The sequence below is a fragment of the Ovis aries genome, chromosome 3 (assembly GCF_016772045.2).
Source record: "Ovis aries strain OAR_USU_Benz2616 breed Rambouillet chromosome 3, ARS-UI_Ramb_v3.0, whole genome shotgun sequence".
Lineage (NCBI taxonomy): Eukaryota > Metazoa > Chordata > Mammalia > Artiodactyla > Bovidae > Ovis > Ovis aries.
In genome coordinates this window covers 75,773,844-75,798,200 of record NC_056056.1, presented here as the reverse complement: position 1 = coordinate 75,798,200, position 24,357 = coordinate 75,773,844, and the positions used below count along the sequence as shown (strand labels likewise).

At 44.3% G+C, this 24,357-nt stretch overlaps 1 protein-coding gene across 9 annotated transcripts in view; it reads right to left on the bottom strand.

The window, feature by feature from the left end:
- Positions 1–23,550, bottom strand: part of LHCGR (luteinizing hormone/choriogonadotropin receptor) — a 62,681-nt gene extending 39,131 nt beyond the window's left edge. For 8 of the 9 annotated variants that reach the window (XM_042245181.2, XM_042245188.2, XM_042245183.2 and 5 more), the window contains exons 1-3: positions 23,335–23,550; positions 2,629–2,700; positions 317–391 (exon numbers count right to left, since the gene is read on the bottom strand). In XM_042245181.2, coding sequence (XP_042101115.1) covers positions 317–391; positions 2,629–2,700; positions 23,335–23,498 — 311 coding nt within the window. In that variant the 5' untranslated portion in view covers positions 23,499–23,550. 9 annotated transcript variants of the gene reach the window in all.
- Between the last annotated feature and the right edge of the window lie 807 nt (positions 23,551–24,357).

The window sequence follows — 24,357 nt, the reverse complement described above, 5'->3', positions numbered from 1 at the left end:
CACCTCAAGGACTCCATACCCTTCCTTCCATAAGGTAAGAGCTACTTGGCAGGACTCCACAATGTCAATTTTAATTTCCCACTTTGTGTTGTGATGTTTCAGAGTTTATACAGCTCCCAGGGAGAAGCAGTTGTCACCATGGCAACCTGCAGGACACTGCAGTGACAGAAATTAGTGCCTGCCCAGACCCAGTAATTGCTGTAGTCTTTTCCTCTTGGATTCCTAGCTATGGATGCTTGAATACAAATACTGAGTGGGCTCCAGCCAGCGAGGGTAATAGTGTACAGCAATAAACTATCTGTTAGCTGATGCTTACATTTCAGACAAATTGAGGAGGTTGTCAAAGGCATTAGCTTCTATCTTTTCCAGGGAATCACTCTGAGAGATTTCACTAGGGGAGAGAGAGAAAAGAAAAAGAAGCATGAAATAAATGATTGTTTCGGCATGATAATAAGCGTGTGTGCTTGACCCAACAATGTGGGGGTGGGGGCTCCAGTGTGTCCTTTTAAAAAAGAACAGAGATGCCTTAAGTTGTCCTCACATCATAACGTGCTCACACCTCCCTCTAGGAGCACGAATGGGCACCTGCAGCCCAGATGCAGTTGAAATGCAAGTTTCAGTATTTCCTGTTGGTGTGACAGTTTTGCTTATTTATCTATGGACTCAGAGTTACAGATTGTTGGAAGCAGACATGCCCTCTGGGGAAATCCAGTTGGATTCCCTTGTTTTATAGCTTTGGGCATTAAAACTGAGAGGAGAGGCAAATAGTGCTTAAAAGAAGATTCGGGATCAGAATCAAAATGTCTGGGTTCCCAACTCCATCACTCTAGTGAGGTTTTAATTTAGGTTAGGAGTCCTGGTTTCTTAACTCTTTACCCCTCTCCCCAATCCTGTTCTGAGGCAGCTGCAGAGTGATCCACTCCTGCATGGAGTGTCCTTATTGGGTTGTGACTGTCTATTTGTATTTGACCATTTGCCTCACTTTGTTAGCAAACTAAAGACAGAGACTATGTCCTAGTCACTCCTGAATCCCTAGTGGCTTCATATAGCCTGGCATTTAGGGTATCAATGAATGAATAGATAAGTGAATGAATTGATTTTTTTTTTAAAGAGACACAAAAGTAAAGGAACCAACTTTGCCATATATTACCCCCAAGCATGTGGGTGATGTCAGTGTTACCCTAAAATCCCCATATAAGCTACCATTTGCTGCCAGCTGAGAAAAAAGTCTCAAATTCTAAGGTTAACATTCACTGAAGGTTTCAGACTTGATGAGCTTTAGCCCACAGGAAGGCTGAGTCTAAGGCAGTTAAGGTCTTTTATGAACAACATAGTAGTGGGTAGTTCTAGGCTGATTCATCTTATTCCTACCTAATAGTTTTGCTTATTTAACTGTGGCTGCTTTTCTCACTCGGAGAAGGCGATGGCACCCCACTCCAGTACTCTTGCCTGGAAAATCCCATGGATGGAGGAGCCTGGTAGGCTGCAGTCCATGGGGTCACAAAGAGTCGGACATGACTGAGCGACTTCACTTTCACGTTTCACTTTCATGCATTGGAGAAGGACATGGCAACCCACTCCAGTGTTCTTGCCTGGAGAACCCCAGGGATGGGGGAGCCTGGTGGGCTGCCGTCTTTGGGGTTGCACAGAGTTGGACACGAGAAGTGACTTAGCAGCAGCAGCAGCTTATCTCACTAGGAGGTCTTAAGGCATTCAAAGTTTTCAAAACTTAACATTTAAAATTCTTGAGAGCAGAAGAGTAAAGGTTAGCCTCAGGCAAACTGACATTTCTATAACCTGCAATGAATTTCCTATAATATGCACTAATTCTTAACAAATTATTTTTAATGTTCCTATTGCTTGCTAATATCCTAAAGAGCAGTCAGAGCTTCCCCACAGAACCAGGACTGGTGATGTAGCATCTTCAGAGACGCAGATCTGTTTTCAAAGCCCTGAAAATCATTAAGATGCTTTCTGTAAGCATCTAAACGGCCTCTGAGGCCCTGTGACTCAGACTGACATTAAGGAGGGTGCTGGAATACTGGACTCTATACTCTCTTTCCATATGTGGGCTTTTGTGTCCTAGAAGCTGACCCAGGAACATAGGATTGAAGTTACACATTGTACGGAGAGCACACTGAATTATCAGGCTGCTTTACACGTTTGATAAATGCCTTTTATCAATATAGATATAAATGCTGTATTTGTCATACACTTATTATTTAGATACACAGATAATCTTCTGATGCACAATAAACTTTCAACACATTTTCTTCTATGCAGGTGTTATCTAAAAATGTGACATGCGGGAACAGCCACTCTAGCAGAGGGAGTTTTTTATGACTGGAATCTATCACTTTTTTTCTACTGGAGTAGTTTATCATCACCTATCAAAATGCATTCAGTTTGTTGAGACAAGGTTAATTATCTGAATTTTAATGACTCTTAAAAATCATCCCTTTTCTTCAAAGGTTCCTGGATATTATTTGTACTTTAAAGATAAAAATACTAGGGTTTCCTAAACGCAGTTTCTCTCCTAGAAAAATTACTACCTTTCAACTGTGTGTTCTCTGAGAAAAAATTTTATTTCAATTATCAATGTCTTTTGATATGCAGTATCTTACTTACATTTTTATGACCTCATTAAGTCCTCTGAAAGCTTGAGATGGGATTACTTTGATAGGGAGGTAGGTGAGTGATCTAGAAAAGAAGAAAGGAAAGCCAAGAATTTAAGATTTAAGATTCGGTGCCTTTTAAGTTCACGAATGAAATGTGTGTGTATGTCTGTGACCGCAGAGTTCCCAACAGCTAGATTCAGGCTGAAAATTCTAACTTCTATCAATAAAGAAATGTGCCATGACTAATTCTTGGTCTTTATCAAAAAGTGTGTAATTTCATGGTTAAGATAGCAAACCTTGGGATCAGATGCACCCAGGGTCAAACCTCCACTCTTCTACTACCTGGCTACAGGACCCTAAGCATATTATTTAGATCCTTTATTTCAGGTCCTTTGTCCATAAAATTGAAATAATAATTCTGATTTCACAGGGTCATTGTGAAAATTAATCAAGATAACCTGTATAAAGAATTGGGCTTGGTACCAAGTAAACAGTTAACACATAGTTTTAGAGTGGACATATAGGCTTGTTGGGAGGATAGAAGCTGTCTTCCTATAAATTTTATTTTATTTATTTTATTTATTTATTTATTTAAAAAATTTTTCTTTTTACTTCATTTTACTTTACAATACTGTATTGGTTTTGCCATACATATTAGCATTTGCCGGGTTTATTTTTCCCCATCCTTTTAATTTTAACCTATGTCATTATTTTAAGATTTCTTGTTGACAGCATATAATGAGGTCAACAAGAAATCTTAAAATAATGACATAGGTTAAAATTAAAAGGATGGGGAAAAATAAACCCAGCAAACACTAATAATCAAAAAAAAAAAAAAAGAAAAGAAGCTGTCTTGGGTAGAGTGGAGAAATGGATGGTGAAAACCCAATTGAAAACCAGGCAGGTAGGAGAAGGGAAGATTCACTAATAGCATGCTCCTATTTTGCTCTATACCATCTTCCCCAGGCAGCCTATTTTAATATTATCTCAACCAGATCACTCTGCTCCTCTGGTTAATCAAATGCCACTTTGATTTAATGCCATTTAATCTCATGCCATTTAATCTCATACCATTTGAGGGAAACATCTAAAGAGACTCCTTCAGGCTCTTACTTATATCCAGAAGAACAATCTGAGTGTTTTTGAATTGAGATTAAAGTTACGCATTACAAAAAGTTGAGAAAAGAGTGACCACTCAGCGAGAGCAAAACCAGAACAGGACAACGTACGAGTGATAAAGGAACCTGGGTTAAGATAACTCAGGAGAAAGCATCTGCAAGGCAGAGATGAAGGCATTTATCAAGCATCTACACTGATTTAAGGATTTGGCCCAGGGACTGGAAGAGAGGAGGGGAGTGGACCAGGACATTTCAGGAGGGAAGTGAATATTAAGAATGTGGAGAACAGAAGTGGGAGATGCTGCCTTGCTTTTCTGTGTGTGCAGCAGAGACTGGCTTACCTGCTGGGAGAGAGCACCTCCTCCATGACGAGCAGATAAGAATCAGTGAGATGTCTTACAGTTCCAGAAAGTACGTGCTCCTGGGACTTGTAACGTGTTGTGTAAACTATGCACACCCACCTCTAACCTTATTTTATCCACTTAACAATGGTGTGGGGTGGGTATTTCCCTTCAATAGCAGAAGAAACTTGATCCCAAGAAAAGAAGTAACCTGGACCGGGTGACATGAGCAAGCTGACGGAGTCCAGACATCCTTTCCACTGTGTGACACTGGGCTGAAGTAGACGGCTCCCAACCCGCCCACTCCCTCTTCTTTTTTCCCAACTTTACTGAGGGATAATTGACAAATATAATTGTATATATTTAAAGGGTACAACATGATAATTAGACATATACAAATTAGAAATATACATACATTGTGGAATGATTACCAATATCAAGGTAATGAACACATCCTGTTACCTCAACACATCCTGTCACATCTCAGTTAACATGTATGTGTGAGTGTGTGTGTGTGGTAAGAGTATTCAGCTCAGCAAATTTTCAAATACACAATAGCTACCTATTCTTTTTAAAATTAATTAATTTATTTTAATTGGAGGCTAATTACTTTAAAATATTGTAGGGGTTTTTGCCATACACTGACATGAATCAGCCATGGGTGTACATGTGTTCCCCATCCTGAACCCCCCTCCCACCTCCCTCCCCATCCCATCCCTCAGGGTCATCCCAGTGCACCAGCCCTGAGCACCCTGTCTCATGCATGGAACCTGGACTGGCGATCTGTTTCACATATGATAATAATGTTTCAATGCCATTCTCTCAAATCATCCCACCTTGCCTTCTCCCACAGAGTTCAAAAGACTGTTCTTTACATCTGTGTCTCTTTTGAATAGCTACCTATTCTTAACTATAGCCGCCTTGTGGTACATTAGATCCTCAGAACCTATTCTTATAACTGAACGTTTGTATCCTTTGACTTGTATCTCTTCATTTTCCCTTGCCCCCAGTCACTGGTGACCACCATTTCTATTTTCTGTTTCTATGAAATTGTTTTTTTCCCCCTAGATTTCAGAGAGAAATGATACCATGTAGCATTTGTCTTTCTCTAGCTTATTTCACTTAGAATAATGCTTTCCAGTTTCATCCATGTTGCTGCAAATGGCAAATTTCCTTCTTGTTCTGTCTGAAAAATATTCTGTTGTATATATATATATATACACACACACACACCATATTTTCTCTGTCCATTCATCTGTCAAATGACTTTAGGTTATTCCCATATCTTGGCTACTATGAATAATGCTGCCATGAATATGGGATGCAGATGTCTCCGAGAGTAGTGATTTCATTTCCTTCGGATGTGTGCCAGGTCACTCACTCTTTCTCATTGAGCACAGTGAAAGGACAGGCACTGGACCCTCGCTCCTCTTGAGAAGAAGCATGTTACACTCTTGCTATTCCTCCTGCAAAGCAGCTTACCAGTAATTACTCTCCAGGAGCTAATGCAAAGAAATTTCATTGCAGAAAAACACTTTCACTCAACAATCTCTTAGAGAGAGATTACAACCTAGAACAAGTAATCCAAACTTGGTTCTCTAATTTTATTCCTGAAGACAGTCCCACCAAGCATATCCTTCAGTACCCAAACTTAGTTAACAGAACATCTGAGAAGAACAGGGACAGGACAGGGAGAAATCTTATGATGGCATGTTTGCTTCCTATATTTCTTCTGGAATCATGTCTGCTTGGCTTACTGATTAAAAACACAGTTTTATTGCTCTCTGCACTGCCAAGTCAATAAATTTCCAGAAGAGAAAGCTGTATTCTACTGTACCCCATGCAACATCAATAAAACTGACAGCCAAATTCTGATTCCAGAATCTTTATTGCTGGGGATAATGCAGTGCAGAACATATTTTGGAGAGTGTTTACATAAAAGCTTCAACTGAACCCTTCAGAGCTGTTTATTCATGCAAATGCAGCTCAGAAGCTGAAGCCTCTTAGCAGGCAGCCTTCTCCTCCGAAAGGGAGCATGTGTGGCTCCCCGGAGAGCAGTTTGGCTCAGAGCTGACCCAGGGAGGACACCTGAGTGTTTGATTGATGGGGGGATGAGGGATAAGGAGCAAGGGTTGGACAGAAGTGAGAGAAGCTGTAGATCATCACTGGCTGCTCCCGGTGACTGAGCAACAGCCTGGGTGCAAGATGAAATTTTGTAGAGTTGATGTTGATGCTGCAGAGCAGGAAAGGCTAGTGATGAGAGTGAAAATAAGAGTGCCTTCCGTAAAGGAGACACCGAGTGAACAGCAGGCAGGTGGCTGGCCCCAGAAAAGAGGCCTGGGGGTCAGAGGATGGAGAGAGAGATGGGGTGAGACAGGTGCACCAAGCTTTTCACAGCAGAAGTATTGGCATGAAGTGATATGCGGAAGGTGGGCCTATGAATCCCAAACTGTTTCCCCCACTGACACATTTTTATTTTAGTGACATAATGTATTCCTTTCTGATTCATCTTCCAAGGGCAGCAGTTCTGAAGCATTCACGTGTCTGTCTCCTGTATTTAAATGTTTGTTCATGTGGCCCATGATTTGTTAATAACCATCTCAAGGTACTCCCTTTGGAGGTGATCCTTTTCCTGTTTGATGCTTCTGTGATTCTACGCATGAAGCCAGAAGCTCTTAGCAATGTGAACAATTGTCCCAATAATCTTGCAGTTCTACTCCTGTATACATCCCAGAGAAGTTCTCACACTGATACGTAAGGAAACCTCCACAAAGATTTTCTTCATAGCATCAAGGGTGTGGAAGGCAACCTGAGTGTCTCCTACTGAGTGAAGGAATGGTGAAAAGTGCACACCTACCTAATGGGTCAGCAGGTAGGAGCAAGAGTGTAAAGGTTCACGGAGCAGTGCGTCCGCGTCTTAGAATCATGGTATTAAGAGAAATGCCTAAGAAATTAATGATATATATGCACAATACCACTTGCAGAATTAAAATACACACGCACCAGACATTATAAAACATGTGAACATACATCAGGATGGCTGCCTATGGTGCACCTTAGTACCTGGAACTATGCTCCCCCTGTACTGGTACTTATTTTGGCCTTGATTCCTTATCCTGTACCCTGCCTGGTCTCCCCAAAGTCCATCCAGAAGGAAAGCCTCTGACCTTCCATTCTGCCAATCACCAGATCTTGAGCCCTGTATTTCTGCCTCTCGGAAGACACTGCTGACCTGGATAGGTTCCTAGGTGCTATCTGGTTCAGCTCAGTTCAGTCACTCAGTCGTGTCTGACTCTGCAACCCCATGGACTGCAGCATGCCAGGCTTCCCTGTCCATCACCAACTCCCAGAGCTTGCTCAAACTCATGTCCATTGAGTTGGTGATGCCATCCAACCATCTCATCCTCTGCTATCTGGTTAGGATCACTATAATATCTCTCACTGCTGGGTTCTCACTTGCAAACTGGGTCCCATGGCGTCGATGCTGACCCTGTGCTGGGGCCACGCAGTGCAGCTGGGTTAATTCCTCTAGTGGATGCTGTGGTAGGCTGCCACAGTCTTCTTTTAGGACTGAGGTACTCTTTGGGAAGCGATAAAGAATCCACCTGCAATGCAGGAGACATGGAGACATGGGTTCTATCCCTTGGTCAGGAAAACCCCTTGGAGAAGGAAACGGTGATCCACTCCTGTATTCTTGCCTGGAAAATCCCACGGACAGAGGAACCTGGCGGACTTCAGTCCGTGGGGTTGCAAAAGAGTTGGACGTGACTGAGTGACTGAGCACAGCATCCATTCCTCCAGCTATTGGGAGAGTCGGCAACTGAAGTTCTCAGCTGAGTTGCCCTCCTGGAATTCCTGTCAGCCTTAGATTGCCACTTCCCTCAATATTAGGTCTTCTTTCCTGGGTATCCTGCATCCAGTGACTGGTCATGCCCATGCTTAGTTGTGCCTGACTCTTTGCAACCCCATGGACTACATAGCCTGGCAGGCTTCTCTGTCCATGGGATTTTTCAGGCAAGAATACTGGAGCAGGTGCCATTTCCTCTGCCAGGGGATCTTCCCGACCCAGGGTTCAAACCTGCATCTCCTGCATTTGCAGGCAGAATCTTTACCTGCTGAGCCATTGGGGAAGCCTGGATGCATAGACTAAAGGTCCAGCCCTTTGGTCTTGCCTAACGTGGAACTGCTCACGAGAGCCATCCTGCTTTCAGACTTCCATCAACTCTTTCACCTGGGCCCCGAATCAATGCCCTTCCTAGCCAGCCCCAATTGTCAAGGCACCAGCTTACCTTCTGTCAGAGCCCAACAGATACACAAATAGGATTCAGATGAACCTAATCCCCTTCAAGAAGATGCTGCCCCATTATCAGGTCCTCATTAATTGTTCCTAATGTCTCTTTGAGGGCCCAAGGATGGGGCTTGGTCCCCTCTTATTTTTTTTTTTTCTTCTAAGTTTAATAATACAGATGACCTTGGAAGAAGCCAGTTTGTCCAGCTCACTGGTTTGTTAATGAACCTTCAACATAATGTTAGCAGGAGAGTTTCAGAATCAGGAGTTTCTTTTTCCCCCTTTAAAGAAGCCCAAGATTTAGAAATCCTTGCTTATAAAAACCTGTCCATTGGGAGACATTTGCATTATTAAAGAGTTCTTTGTTCTACAGGAGGATCTGATGAAAGGTTCCTTTAAATAGCAAACTCCCTAGGTGAATGAAAAATATGGTTTTACTGACACACTCTCCTTTTAAAGATAGGTATTGCCTCAAACCAATTACAACTGTAGGTTCCCCCACTTCCCCCCATGTTTTAAGAGCTTGGAGTGCACAGATGCTTTCCAGGGTAGGACCACCTGCTGAAGCCCACAGGCTGAGCAGGACCAGAGGAAGCCAAGAGCCAGGAAAGAAATCCCATGCTAATCTGGAGTCCTCAAAGCCTGGATGGGGTCTTGTTCACCTTGCTGGAGCCTTCACCTCTTTTGCTCAGAATGGCAAATATGAAATGTTTTTATTCACTTCCCTTTAATCGTTCAGAAAAGCCATCTGTATTACCGATTTAAGAAACCTACGGACATCTAGCCATCTTGCATAGCTACACACCCTGAATTTTAAAACACTGAAAAATCAGAGGAAGAGAAAAAGACATAAACCAGGGATGGTCAAAGATATGTTTGCAAATGAACTCAGAAATGGGAGCATTAAGCACTGACTTGTTCAACTTTAAAAGAATGTTAATGTTTTTGTATTTATTACATAAGACCTTGTTCTACATTGAACAGAGACTTGAGAATTCCTGTGTTCTTTTCAAAGTCAGTCATTATAATAAACTTGCTTTCATCTTGGAATGAAATAAAAATGGCTTTTCCCTTCACAAATGATTTTAAACCTTTATGCTTTCAAATGCATTGATCTATTTGGTAACTTCATTACTGAGTATGTCTTCCTTTATTGGCCTCTTGTCTTTAGCATTTACCTGGAGGAAACTGAGATGTAAATGTTAACTGAAATATGAAGTCAGTATAGATGGACATCCAATATGTTAAAGTTTTATATCAGAAAATTTTGGAATACACTTTTAAGCACTTCCTGCATTAGATTCAGTGAATCAGAATAAACAGGATTGCTTGCAAGTGGTTTGGTCCAACCCCTCACTTTAGATGAAGAATCTTAAGCGAGGAAAAGTGAAATGACTTCCCTGAAACCGAAAGGCAGTTCAGCAGCAGATCTGGACCAGAACATAGGTTACTTTGTTCCTGGTCCAGTGCTATGTCCTGCATTAGTCAAATCACAACAGTCCTGTTCCTTAGGGGTGTGTTGATACACCCCACTACACAGTCCTCTGGTTCTTCTGCAAAAACCTTGCTTCTGTTAGAGCCACCAGCTTCTTGAGGGTGTGTGCTCACAGTCTTTAACTTCAAAGGGTAAGTCATTCAGTCATGTCCGACTCTTGGCGACCCCATGGATGGTAGCCCACTAGACGCCTCTGTCCATGGAGTTCTCTAGGCAAGAATACTGGAGTGGATAGCCATTCTCTTCTCCAGGGGATGGTCCCAACCCAGGGATCGAGCCCAGGTCTCCTGCACTGCAGGCAGCTCTTTACCAGCTGAGCCACCAGGGAAGCCCCCTAACCTCCTGTTCTCCCGTGAAGCTTTTAGGGCCTACCAGGTGCTCTTTCTTCCTCCCCCCCGTCCTCCCCAGCACTAATGACCACATTAAGAATAGTGTCTCTTTTTCTGCACTGTTCTTTGAGAATTCACCAGGTGTTCTGTATGGATGTCTCCTCTGTTCACCACTGAATTCCCAGTGTCGGCTGGATTCTGCCTTCAGACCATGAAGGCAGAATCCAGCTTCACGGCCCCTTTATTCTTGCCCCACTCTCATTCTCCTTGGCCATTCTTCACCTTGACTGCTCCACAGTCCACATATTGGGTTCTCTTCACTCCATCCTGAGTTTCCTCTGCCCAGTGTGGCCTTTCCTGATAACTCCCACCACATCACTCTAATGCTCAGATTCTTCTGTCCCTCCTCTTGACCCGTCTACTTTTATACAAATGTCTCCGCCTTGCATTCAAAGCCCCTGAAACAAAGGCTGAAGCTTCATTTGCCAGTCCTATCACCCTCATTCCCCTCATATAACCAATACACTAAACTTGTACTGTCCAAAGATGCAGCCACCAGCCACGTATGGGTATTGAGCACTTGAAAGATGTCCAGGCCAAACAGAGATACACTCAAAATTTCAAATACACACCAGACGTCAAAGACTTGGCAAAACAAAATAAAGTATCTCATTAATAATTTTTATATTGATCGATGTTGAGATGTTTGTGGCTGAACCACACCGACTCTGTTTTTCTCAGCTCTCTCTTAGGCCCACAGTCTCACCCCTCTCCTTTCTGCATGGCTGACCTCTAGTGCACTCACAAGGAATGCACCCAAATTGGATGAGTTTCCTGTCACCTTTTATCCTTGTCTTCATCCAAAATGAAAATTGGAAGAATGCCTCCTGCTGATGCAGATGATTAATGGTCATGAAACCACCAAGAGGAAGGAAAAACCCCTGGTTCCCATCTGGTGTGGACTTGCTTCTCCATGGCAGTCAGGTTCTATTTTCAGCTCTGGTCCCTGTAAAGCCCCCGTATACCCTTTTCCACACCCTGCAGTATGGAGTACAACTGTCCATGTTGTCCACTTAATCCCACCTGTATATAAATTACCCTCAATAAGTTTCATAGTTGCACTTCATGAAGGTGCCTGTTTTGTTTTTCAATCTCAAGTTTAGAAGACATTATTTAATATAATAATTTTGCCTTCCAACAAAAATTCAGTATTGAATATTCAAAATTCAATATTCAATTTTGCCTTCCAACAAAAATGGTTTGTACATTTGTATTAAATAAAATATTTTACCAACCTAGACAGCATATTAAAAAGCAGAGACATTACTTTGTCAACAAAGGTCCGTCTAGTCAAGGCTATGGTTTTTCCAGTAGTCATGTATGGATGTGAGAGTTTGACTGTGAAGAAAGCTGAGTGCTGAAGAATTGATGCATTTGAACTGTGCTGTTGGAGAAGACTCTTGAGAGTCCCTTGGACTGCAAGGAGATCCAACCAGTCCATCCTAAAGGAGATCAGTCCTGGTTGTTCACTGGAAGGACTGATGTTGAAGCTGAAACTCCAATACTTTGGCCACCTCATGCGAAGAGCTGACTCATTGGAAGAGACCCTGATGCTGGGAAAGATTGAGGGCAGGAGGAGAAGGGGACAACAGAGGATGAGATGGTTGGATGGCATCACCAACTCAATGGACATGGGTTTGGGTAGACTCTGGTGGTTGGTGATGGACAAGAAGGCCTGACATACTGCAGCTCATGGGGTGTCAAAGAGTCAGACACAACTGAGTGACTGAACTGAACTGAAACTTTGTTTCACCTTTTTAAACCTTTTAAAATGTGGCTATTAAAAATTAAAAGGACACTTGTGATTAACATATTTCTACTGGACAGTGCCTCCCTAGACAAATCAGACATTCTTGTTTCCTGAATTTGCCTCATATTGTCCTGCCTTCCGGAGAAGGAGATAGCACCCACTCCAGTACTCTTGCCTGGAAAATCCCATGGACAGAGGAGCCTGGAAGGCTGCAGCCCATGGGGTCGCTAAGAGTTGGACACGACTGAGTGACTTCCCTTTCACTTTTCACTTTCATGCATTGGAGAAAGAAATGGCAACTCACTCCAGTGTTCTTGCCTGGAGAATCCCAGGGACGGGGGAGCCTGGTGGGCTGCCGTCTATAGAGTCGCACAGAGTCGGACACGACTGAAGCAACTTAGCAGCAGCAGCAGTCCTGCCTTCATTCACACTGTTTCTGCCACCTGGCACATCCACCCTTCTCTGCTGGTTGGATCCTACCCTTGGTTAAGGTCTGTCTCGGGTGCTGTGTACTTTATGGAATGTGTCTTCATCGCCATTTGCATGTGCTCTCTCTGGACGGCAGCATGGTGGGAAAGTGACAGTATAGACTCAGGAGCCAGACTGCCTGGGTGCATTTCACACGTGTGAAGTGATGATGATACTAACAACTGCGCAGATTTTTGAGATTCAGTAAGAAAATACTTATGTAATATTAATATAGCATTTCTCACAAGATTAGAGCTCAATAAGTACTTTTAATTCCTAGCTGCTTGCTGTGAAGTATTCAAGCTACCCCAGCCATGCCTCATGACAACTCTGCCTCCTTGCTGGGGATGGGGTAGGGTGGACTCAGTACTTTGGAATGGATTCTTCTATTTGTCCAACCCTTACATTGACAAAGTGCCTGTGACTTTTCTCCAACTCTTTACTCTGCTGATTATACATAGGACAACTGAGAGAGAGGGTGGACATTCCCACTTGGCACCTTTCCGTTGAGCTCAGGTATTCCTTATAGACTGTTTCTGATAGCCTTTTAAAGAAATGATAAGGAAATGATAAAGAACAACCTTCCATTAAATATTGCAACTCTAGGGAGCCACTCTGGAGAGTTCTCATTTGCTCATTGATTCTAAAAAGTGTGGTCAGTTGCAACTCTCCCACTGGAAAGTACAATTTGAGTGACTCTTCTTTAAGATAGCCTTTGCAAAGCACCCAAGAAACTTGAGGAGTTTATGAATTACAATGTGAACCAAGAGTTTCAAGAAGATTCCCTGGGTAATGGATTTTCCAAATCATTTGTACAACAACTAAATTAAAAATGTAAAGCCTCAGAGAAAAATGGTCAACACATCTAAGCCCTTCCTCAAGACCCATCTAAAGTTTTCTAAAGACACAAAGCAAAACAACCCAATCTCTACCTCTGAACTCGAATTCTTCTAGCAATAATATAACATGACAAGAATAACTCTGGTAAATAAAACTACATGTTGAACCTTCCCCAGGGAAGGTGTGCATCTTCTGTAATGATTTCTCAAAAATATTTCTTAGAAGCAGAGAACATTATGTTGTCAGGGCAGTCACATTGCAGCTATGCTTCAGGAGCCTCTCTCATTACAAGCTTCTGTTTCCAGACACTTTTTAATTTTTCTGGTGAGCCTGTGAAAGCTGGATGCAACTGATATACTACATGCTTTTAATTAATTTGATGGAATGGGTTTGAATTGCCTGAAATTATTGGCATGTGTACCTTCCCTTTTCACTAGCTTCTTAGATCTGGTTGACACCAGTTTGTGTGGTTGCCTGGTTCAAAAAGGCCCCTTCTCTGGAAGCATCTCAGTGCTGCTTGCAACAGCGTGGAAGCATCTCATTGTCTGTGCTCTGGTCTCAGCAGTGGGATGGGGCACCATCAGATTCTCCCTCTAAGAATTTGAAACTTGTGATAGGTCTTTGGAGCTGATTCATTACAAAGGTGGAATCTAGAGAAAAGTTCCCTGACCTCTTGCTGCTAAAATGCCAAATTCTCTCTAGATCTTGCTCCCATCCTTCTAGCTCCTTATTCTTCTGTTAAGTTAATCTCTTATGATTAAATCTGTCACAGTTGATTTCTGGTGCCTGCAAATAAGAAAAGCCTTCATCGGAACCACACCCATTGTTTCCAGGGGGAAATCATCCAGTCTCACTGACGATCCATAACACAGACAGGGCACATGCCTGGTGGTCCATGACAGAGCAGGAGGCTTTGAACAGTGATTCCCTGGCGGCCTCACTAAGCTGATTTCAAAGGCCAGGATGGAGCCTGTGGGTTCCCACTGCCCCTGCAGAGAGTGAGGCTTAAAGAACTACAGTTCAACAATCCTTTCACCAAGGTGTCTTTGTTACTCTGGCTAGAAGGGACAGAATCTTTCTCTGAAATCTCACTAGACTGTGTGTGTAACCTTCATCTGGCTTTTAACATCTTCCGCATTTCCATGAGTTACCTGAGAATGAGTCCTCTCCCTCCTGTGGCTGGAAGACTGTAAGCTCTTGGGGGGCAGGGGCTGGTCTGTGGATCCTGCGCATCACCCTATACATGTCAGTACCTAGCTCCTGAGTGGTCAGCAAGTCTGACCTGAAGGTTTTCTGTGTGTCAGGCTTAGGGAAGGGGAAAGGACCCAGAATAGGCTTGGATGCTCTAGCTGGACAGGTAGGACTGGCCTGGTTGAATGATAGAAAACAGAGTATAATTACGTATTATGTGACATGTTTGAGAGGCCATTCAGCCAGTGCTGAAAAGACCAGCATATATGAGTTCCAGGCAATAATGAGCTCTGGTGTTTCAGGATTCTAACTTATTTACCTTCCAGGCTGAAAAGACCCCGTGGGTCATTTTCTCTAATTAACACCTCACAAGAGCAAAACTATTCTATCAGGCTTCCCCCTTGGATGATAGATATTTACTGTTCAACTGCATATACAGGCTGTGGGTTTTTCAGGTCTTCTCTGCATCATCAGATTATTACAATAATCCTTTGCAGTTATGGAAAACCTTTATTTCCGAGTACTTTTGGCCCTGCTGTCTTGGTTATCTTCACCACAGTCAACCCCACTCAGGGGTAAGAATCATGATGCCCCTTTTACAGACAGCACAGAGGTTTTCTTGCTCCCCTGAGCCCACACTGCAAATTAGAGCAAGGGGGACCTGGTGCTAGGACTCACGTCTGCCTGGTCTATGTCCTGTTGATTGATTCAGATAATTTGGGGGATGTGCTGGGCCTTACCCTGTCGTACCAGCGTGTCTTCAGCCCTGTGGGCTCAGAAATGCTCTCTACTGCTGCTCCCGAGGTAGAGTTAGGAACCCAGGAGTCACCTCATTTTATCAGCATCAAGGACAAACTTAACAGCAGCAAGGGATAAAGCCTTCCTGCTGAAAGTTGAGTTTTACTTGTAGATTGGACTTTTCGGACTCTGGCTCAGGTGGCATTCAAGACTCGTGGTTCAGGGCCACCAGAGAACAGCTGTGAGCGGTGTGCCAGCATGGAGGGGGCGGCATCTCCTAGTGAGGCAGAAGCTGAGAGTAAATGAGGACCATGTGGGGAAGCAGCTAGAAGCTTCCCACTAAGTCAGGGAGCCCACCTGCCTGGTGGGTGGGATTATTTTAATTTCCTTCTTAAAAAAAAAAAAAAAGAACTGGTGTAAAATTTGTTAAAATCTGCATTAAATGTGACTTTTTTGCACATTAAGGGGAGCTGCCAGAATGGAACACATATGCTCCCATGGAGCCAGCCCTCTTGGGTCTGGTTGGAGAGCAGCAGGGCCTCTCTCCACCACCATGACCCTCTGGCTTTAAAATTCCATGTATAAGATCAAAGTTACACGTGGCCAAGACACTGTCTGGTGCAGCCAACCTGGGAGATTAAATTTTGGAAAGAAAGCTTTCGTGTCTCATTTTTTTAAGACATGAAAAGTAGGCAAACTGAGGAGATTAGAAAGAAGGTAGAGGTGGGGAAAGGAGCAGCACCGGAGCCCTGAATTAATCTAACACACTGCTTTTGAAATAAGAAAAAGGATAATGTAGAGAAAATCCAAGGAATTATTGCTCCTCAAAGGGAAGGCTGGATCCAATGCCAAAGGGATCTGTGTGTGAGCTTTTTGGCTCCACACTTCCACTGAGACTCTGGGAGCTCTGCTGCTTGCATTTTAGTGTCCTTCTAGGGGCCATCATTCACTTTCCCCAAAAGGATGATTTCTAAACTAATAAAATCTGGCCCTTGCAAAGCTTCTCCCAGGGAGTCTGTTTATAGGCACAGCCAGGTTTAAGAATTGTCTTGAAGATAATAACTGGGAGAGCTGAGTCAGAACTGAAGTTCAAGATCAACCTCTATCTTGGGCCTTTCTTTCTGTTTTTGTGGGAGTAAGGTAGGAAGGTGGAATATGAGCTTTCAGAATTCTGAGATTTTTTTTTTTTTTTTTTAGTCTGGTTCAGCTCAGGGAAGCTGAAGGTAGGGCCAAGCTGTCTTACTTGAAAGAGTTTAGTAGGCTTCCCTCTGTCCTATGGACTCTTACCTGGTGCCCTGACCCAGGAACCAATAGGTCTCAATTCACGTTGCCCTGGTGGTTGTTTTGTTTTCATGGGTCCTGGGCTGGGGATTGATTTTTTTCTAGTGAATGAATTAAAACAAACTGACAACAAAAATTAGAACAATCTATGGGACTGTTGGGATATACGGTCAATAATAAAGGTAAGCTTCCAGTCTTGCTTCTCTGGATGGTCCTTTTAAAGGACAGATTGGGGGAGCCTGCAAAATCTGGGACCTGGATGTTGGTATAATGCAAAGAACCCCCTCTGATACCCATAGCACCTCACCTTCCCATTTTCTAGGATGGAGATATTTTCTTCATGTATTTAATTGGAGGATAATTGCTCTATAATGTTGTGTTGATTGCTGTCATATACCAGTGTGAATCAGCCATAAGTACACATATGTCTCCTCCCTCTTGAGCCTTCCTGCCACCCCCGACCCCATCCCAACCTTCCAGGCTGTCACGGAGCACTGGGTTGGGCTCCCTGCGTTATACAGTAACTTCCCACTGGCCATCTGTTTGCACATGGTGATATGTGCGTCTCAGTGCTGCTCTCTCAATTCACCCCCCCTCCTTCCCCTGCTGTGCCCACAAGTCTGTTCTCTATGCCTGTGTCTCTATTCCTGCCTTGTAAATAGGCCCATCAGTACCGTATTTCTAGATTCCATATATATGCATTGATATATGATGTTTGTTTTTCTCCTTCTGACTTACTTCACTCCTTATAACAGGCTCTAGATTAATCCACCTCACTAGGACTGATTCAAATTTGTTCCTTTTTATGGCTGAGTAATATCCCATTGTGTATATGTACCATAACTTTTTATCCATTCATCCACAGGTGGATATCTACATTGTTTCCATGTCCTAGCTATTGTAAATGTGCTGCTATAAATACCGGGGCACATGTGTCTTTTAAAATTATTGTTTTATCAGGGTATATGCCTAGTGGTGGGATTGCTAGATCATATGGTAGTTTTAGTCCTAGTTTTTTGTTTTTTAACAAGTCTCTAGGATGGAGACTTTAAAGTAATCGTTAGGTGTGGTACATGCTTTCCTTTTGCACTGGTTCATTGTTCCTGTTCAGCTCAAGTTGATCATCATGTAGTTCAACAGACACTTTAATCATGCTATCTGTGAACTTTTGGAAATCCTGAGTTGAGTAAGACCCCTTCAGGTGCTTCTCACTTTAGCACAGTGATTCAAAACCATGGTGGGGTAAAGTGGGGACTCCCACTCCCCACCCCAACACATACTCTCACCAGGGGCATCTGACTAATATCTAGAGAAAGTTTTGTTTGTCATCATTTGAGAGGGTAGTGCTACTGGCATATAGCAGGTGGAGGACAGAGATGTGCCTGACACTCTACAGTGTACCAAACAGCTGCCCACAACAAATGATGATCTGGCCCCAGAGAACCGCTGTGCCGAGGTTGAGGAAGCCTGCTGTTGCAGAGGAGGTCCACGTGGAATAAACAGTTTATGTGGGAGATATGCAAAAGCAGGTGTAAGTACGAGGTAGCAAAGCAAGTGTGTGTATATGGGAGAGAAGAGCCATGGGGAAAACTTGTTGGGAAGCGACTTCAAATCATGATTTTTATTTAATGGCTTTATAATCAACTATCCAACAATGACTCTGAAAGTTTATTAGTCGAGAACTACATATTGGGAAATTTTTTTTTTTCTTTTTACACAACTCTGGGTAATTTAATCAAACATTTCTGATAACTTTATATTTCCCCTTACAAAAAAATTTCCCCAAAGAACCAGGAAGAGGTATAAATAGGGAAGAACATTCAACCTTATTCTTGGCTTCTCAGCAAGGAAATCTCTGGTCCACTCTCCACTGTGCTTTTCTTTCACCTGGACTCTCCTTTCCTTCTCTCCTTCAAGGTTTAGCATCATAACCCTTAGTCCATGATGCTTTCCCTTGGAGATTTCAGTGCATAGGGAGTGGTCTATTCCCTGAACTCCTCAGAGCCTGGTTGCCTACACTTCTCCTGGGTGTGAGTGTGTTTCTGCCTAGACTGTGGGCTCCTCAAGGACAGGGACCACGCCCTCCACTGGTATATCCCTCTACAGCACAGAACATGCTCTGGATCCCGATTTATACTCAAGGTAGAAGGAGAAAGACATCCAGGAAAGATGTTCAGAAAATTAACATCTTCCTGTGACACTGGACTGACAGATACAGCACATTTTCTCCTTCTAAAGTCTCTGGATTGTGTCTTATAATAAAGTCTAAAAGTTTAATCTCTGTTTAGTAGGCACAACATGTAAAAAATAAACTGTCATTATTATTATTAGCAGTTTCTTACTAACAGATTTTTCAGCAGCTGTTTCCACAGAAGCAGACCAACCTTTCTGTTGTCATAGAGACAAAGATCTTTATATAACCATAGGCAAGGTGAGATTTTTTTTTTTCCTTTCTCTCCTTCTACTTGTCTGGAACTAATAAGAAAAGGAAAAGGAAATTTTTAAAATTAATTCTTTTAGATTTTTTTTCTCCAGTTAAAATGAGTGAACACATGGGAGGCTTTTTTTCAAAATTACATTTTAGATTTTAAATACTTAAGTTTTTAATAAAATACTGTTGGGCTAGAAAGATCTGAACAACAAAATGATGCCATTTTCAAAATTTGCAAGTAGTGGGCTTATTAATGATAAGCAATTATTATCTATGTTCCCTTTTTTTTAAAAACCAAATAGTGGACTTCAGATGGAAGTCTTATAAGGCAGGACTGCTGCTGTTGCTGCTGTCGCTTCAGTCATGTCTGACTCTGCAACCCCATAGATGGCAGCCCACCAGGCTCCCCCGTCCCTGGGATTCTCCAGGCAAGAACACTGGAGTGGGTTGCCATTTCCTTCTCCAATGCATGAAAGTGAAAAGTGAAAGTGAAGTCACTCAGTCGTGTCCGACTCTTCGTGACCCCATGGACTGCAGCCTACCAGGCTCCTCCATCCATGGGATTCTCCAGGCGAGAGTACTGGAGTGGGGTGCCATCGCCTTCTCTGCAGGCAGGACTCCCAAGGCCTGAAACGACTGAGACATAAACCAGCATCTATTGATGGACCAGGGATGAATTCTAAGGTGCTCTGTGGTATCACCTGTCCAACCCCCAGAACTGAGATAGCCATCCTTCACTCCACATAATCAAACCCTGTGGATGACTTAGTGCAAGACTGCATCCTTCTTACCCTTTATCTTGTAATTTCAATTCTCTTCTTTTTATGAACTCCCAAAAACTTATTCGTGTCATTTCCTGTCTCATATACTGTTTACCACTTCACTCATCATTAAGAAAAGAGGATTTCAGCATGAACCCATTCACTTTTTCTTTCCTTTGCCTCAGTGTTAAATTACATCTTTATCCATCTGTCTTCTTCCCTCAGGACTCAGAAGTAGCCCCCTGTTTTAAGAATTGCCCCTTCCCCTTTGATCTGATGCCAGTGCCTTCCTCCCAGTCACACCGACATCTTAGGCCACCATGCCTTGCATCTTCAATCTGTCCTTCTCCATAGATTCCTTCCTCTACTCCTTTCTGAAGACAAGACCAGAAAAATAAAACAAAAAACTCTTCTTAATCATGTTTATTTTTCCATATGTCTCAGACTTTGAGGGTTTAATCTGATCACAACTGCCTCTTTTTTTTTTTTTTTTGCAGTAAATAGGTATTGTCTATGTATGTGTGTGTGTGTGTGCTGGAGTGGATGTTGGAGGAGATGGAGAAGAGAAGATTATGGCACATAGAAGTTCTAAACATTCTTCTTGCTTTCCAGAAGATCATATCCTCCATGGAGAGCAACTGGGACTTCCCAGGTGGTGCTAGTTGTAGAACCTACCTGCCAATGCAGGAGATACAAAGGATATGGTGCTCGATCCCTGGGTTGGTAAGATCCCTTGGAGTAGGAAATGGGCAACCCACTCCAGTATTCTTGCCTGGAAAATTCTATGGACAGTGGGTTCTGGTGGACTGCAGCCCACGAGGTCACAAGAGTTGGACGTGACTGAGTGACTGAGTGCTGGTGAGCAATACCTCGATGCTCAAACTTTAGCATCTATCAGAATCTCTTAGGGAGGTTGTTCAAATGCAGACTGCTGGACTATACCCTCGGAGTTTCTGATGTAGTAGATTGGGGCTGGGGCCTGAGAGCAGGCATTTCTAACATTTTCCAGGTCATGTTTATGCTGCTCATCTGAGGAACATTGTCTTAAAGAAGCTACACTCCTATTAATTCTTATGCAACTCTCTTGTCATATGCATGTTTAAATCACCTTATCATGCTGAGAAACTTATCCCCTTTTGGCCTTTACAGGCTCCACCTCCATAGGGTTCTCCCTTGAAGGATAAAGTCATCTCTCAGTTATCTGATCCTCGGGAAGCCTGGCCTTGTGAGGGTCAAAGTGTGTGCTGAACTAAGGGGTTTAAAAGTCTAAGAGAAGCTGCTGCTGGCGTGTATGACAAAATAGTGCATGTGAAGGGAGGAAGGTCAAGGATTCTGTAGCGTTCCTCAGGGATGGCAAGGGCTTCAGATCCTGGGAAGTTGGCTCCTTCTGGGGGAATTCGACTAGGACTAGCGGGCCCCGGCATGCTAACAGTGCTTATTCTGTGCTTGCTTCCCACCTTCATCCCCAAACACAGTCAACCTTAAAAATCTTTCTGAGGGGTTCGAGGCTTCTCTAAACTGTGCTGTGCGGCAGTGAGAGAATCTGTTGAGTTTTAGTCTTTTCACTTCAGCCTACTCCAGGGAAGAGGTACCACCTTCCTGAAACCAGTGTGGTGTGGCAGCAGGAACTGTTGAGAGAGCTCAGTGAAAAGCTGAATCTGAAAGGAGCTGGGACTTGACTCTCTCATTCCTGTCTTCCGCCAGGAGGTTCTCTGTGTGTGTGTGCTCACTCACTTCAGTTGTGTCTGACTCTTTACAACCCTATGGTCTGTAGTCCGCTGGGCTCCTCTGTCCATGAGATTTTCCAGGCAAGAATACTGGAGAGGGTTGCCATGCCCCACTCCAGGGAGTCTTCCTGAACCAGGGATCAAACCCATGACTCCTGTGTCTCCTGCTTTGCAGGTGGATTCTTTACCACGGAGCCATGAAGGAAACCCACAGGAGGTTCTCTACTCAATGCCAATTTGGCAAAACTGAGAACTTTTTTTTTTTTTAAAGGAAGGGGTAGTTTTCTTACAAAAATGAGAAAATATTAACAGCAAGTTAAGGCCTATCCTTGCAACTCAGTAGCTATGGGACCTTGGGGAGGTTTTTCTACCTCTTTGGATCTCAGTTTCTTACAACCTGTATGATAAGTAATGTGTGAGTAAGAAAGGCACAGTGTTAGCGGCACAGTCATCCATAAAAGCAAGATGGGAGGCTTGTCAGGGAAGGACAAGGGCTGGGACTTGGAAGGTAGTTTCCATGGATTTATTTATTGATTGAAACAAATTCTATCAGCATGGTCCTTACCTTCAGGGAATTGAGCTGACAAGATAATTAATGGAAACCAATTAATATAAACTCTTCAACCTTTACACTGTATCTCTCAACCACAAATATTCTCCAAAGGCCACTAACTCTTCCATAGGAGAAGCTCAGCCCATCAAGAGCCTGAGGGGCTGAGCTTGGGAGTGGGTTCCTCACAGACTTCTGGGAGCCCATGGAAATGGGGTAGGGGGATCTCTTTCCTCCCCCAGCATGGAATTCCATTACAGCTATTGGTTAGAACAGAACCAAGGCCTCCACCAGCCTGGTGCCTTTGGTATACTTTTATAGTCCTCTTCTTTCTCTTTCCTTTTCTCTTTTATCACGTCTACCAAGATGTAATTTATATACAATACAATTCACCTATTTTAATTGTACAATGCAATGTTTTTTAGTTTGTTCAGGGAGTTGTGCAACCATGACCACCATCAAATTTTAGATAATTTTCATCACCTCAAGAAGCAACAGCCGTTAGCAATCACTGGGCCTTCACTCCAGCCGGGTGGCTACTAATCTCCTTTCTGTTTATCTGGACATGTCATATAAATAGAACCGTGTACCTTGTGCTACTTTTTTCCCAAATCAAAAAAGTCTGCTGACACTCTGATACACTTGTGTCCTCTTTACCCCATTAAGTCTTTACCCCAGCTTCCCCTGCCTGCTTGCCAATGTGTCCAGCTCCCTAAGGGGTGGTGGTGTGCCCGAGCTGGGACTCAGGGCGTCTTACTGGTTAGGCAACCAGACTGAAATGCAAGCACATCTGGTCAGACAAGCAGGCTGAAACCCGAGTACCTCTGAGGCTGGGGTGGAGCAGTGGTTGGTGTGCTCACAGAGTTGCCCATGGCCCTGGTGGGCCAGCAGACCTCATTGAGTGACCAGGTCACCTCTGGCCATTAGGTCCAAACACCCCATGTCTAGAGGACCACGGGGTACCAGAACTCACAGGAACCTTCGCCAGCCTGGCTGGCCCAAGGCTCAAAGACCACGCAAGACTTCCCATGTCTGACGCCCCGTCCCCTTTAGCAGTTGCAGGGAGAGGCCTTCCCACGTGGCCTGTGGGCAGCTCCACGCCCCTGGCCACTGTCCCAACCAGGGTGAAAGAGTGGGTCTGGGGCCGCCAGGGGCTGGAGGGTGCACGGCGTCCAGGCGCGGGCGAGGGTGGCAAGGACAGCTCCCAAGCTTGGGCTTCTCATCACCCTGAGAGGTGGCGGAGTGCGACAGGCACCGCGTCTTTATCCAAGCATCCAGGTAAAGGGGGTCAAAGAGCAGGGAGGCCAGGCGGCCAGAGGGTGCCTGGGCGGGGGCGCCGCGTACTCACAGTCGGCTGAGGCCGGCCCGCGGGCCGGGGCAGCGCAGGGCGCCGTCGGGCGGGCAGCTGCAGGGCTCCGGGCAGGGCGCCGGGCGCAGCGCCGGGAGCAACGGCGCTGGCGGCAGCAGCAGCAGCGCCAGCAGCAGCCGCAGCGCGAGGGACGGCCGTCCCATGGCCCGGAGCCTGAGCGCGGGCTCCTGCCGCAGGGCGGGCCGCAGCCCCAACAAGTGCGGCCCGCGCCCCTCTCCCCGCCCCCTGGCCTGCCCTCCCTCCTCCCGCGCCGGCCCGCCCCGGCCCCCCGCCCCCTCGACTCGCGACGGTGGCCAGAGGGACTCCATCACCTCCTTTCTGCTCTGTTCCCTGGCCCATCCTGCCCGTCTGCAAGTGGCCCCAGGTACGGGAGGCAGTATGTGGAAATGGTGAATGCTTTGGATAAGGGAAAAGGACGGAGTTCTGAATTCTCCTGGCTCTGCGGTAACTGTGTGTGAAGTCCAGGGAGAACCTCTCATTTCATCTGTGAGAGGAGCGCACTGATAGTCCATACCAGCTCTGTCCACCTCAGAAGCAGAGAAAGTGCCCAGCTCAGACGCTCCTCCTCCTGTCTTTCATTCTCAGCCCCAAATCCGTTCCGCTTTTCTCCCACCAACTCCCTCAACCTATAGTTAATCTGTGTCCTCCCAACATCGCCAGTAATGTCTCTGTATTTCTCTCAGTAGTAACCACTTTCCTCCTTATAGTATAGGCATTTGAGTGTGTTCTCTGTCTTCACTAGAGATTGTGAAGTCCAGTTCGGGTTTATTTTGTATTTCTGGTTTCTACACGGAAATTCCTCAGTAAAGATTTGCTGAATGAATGAAACTGCTATAATAATCAACAGAAGCTGCCCCAGTGGGAGGCCCAGGATAGGCTAGACCCTGTGACAGGCTCTCTTCCTCACATCATGGCCAAGTTTCACCATAAGCAGGAAGGGTGTTTGCAACGAGCAAAATGATGTCCTGAGAGGTGACGTGACTTCCTTGAAGTCACACATCT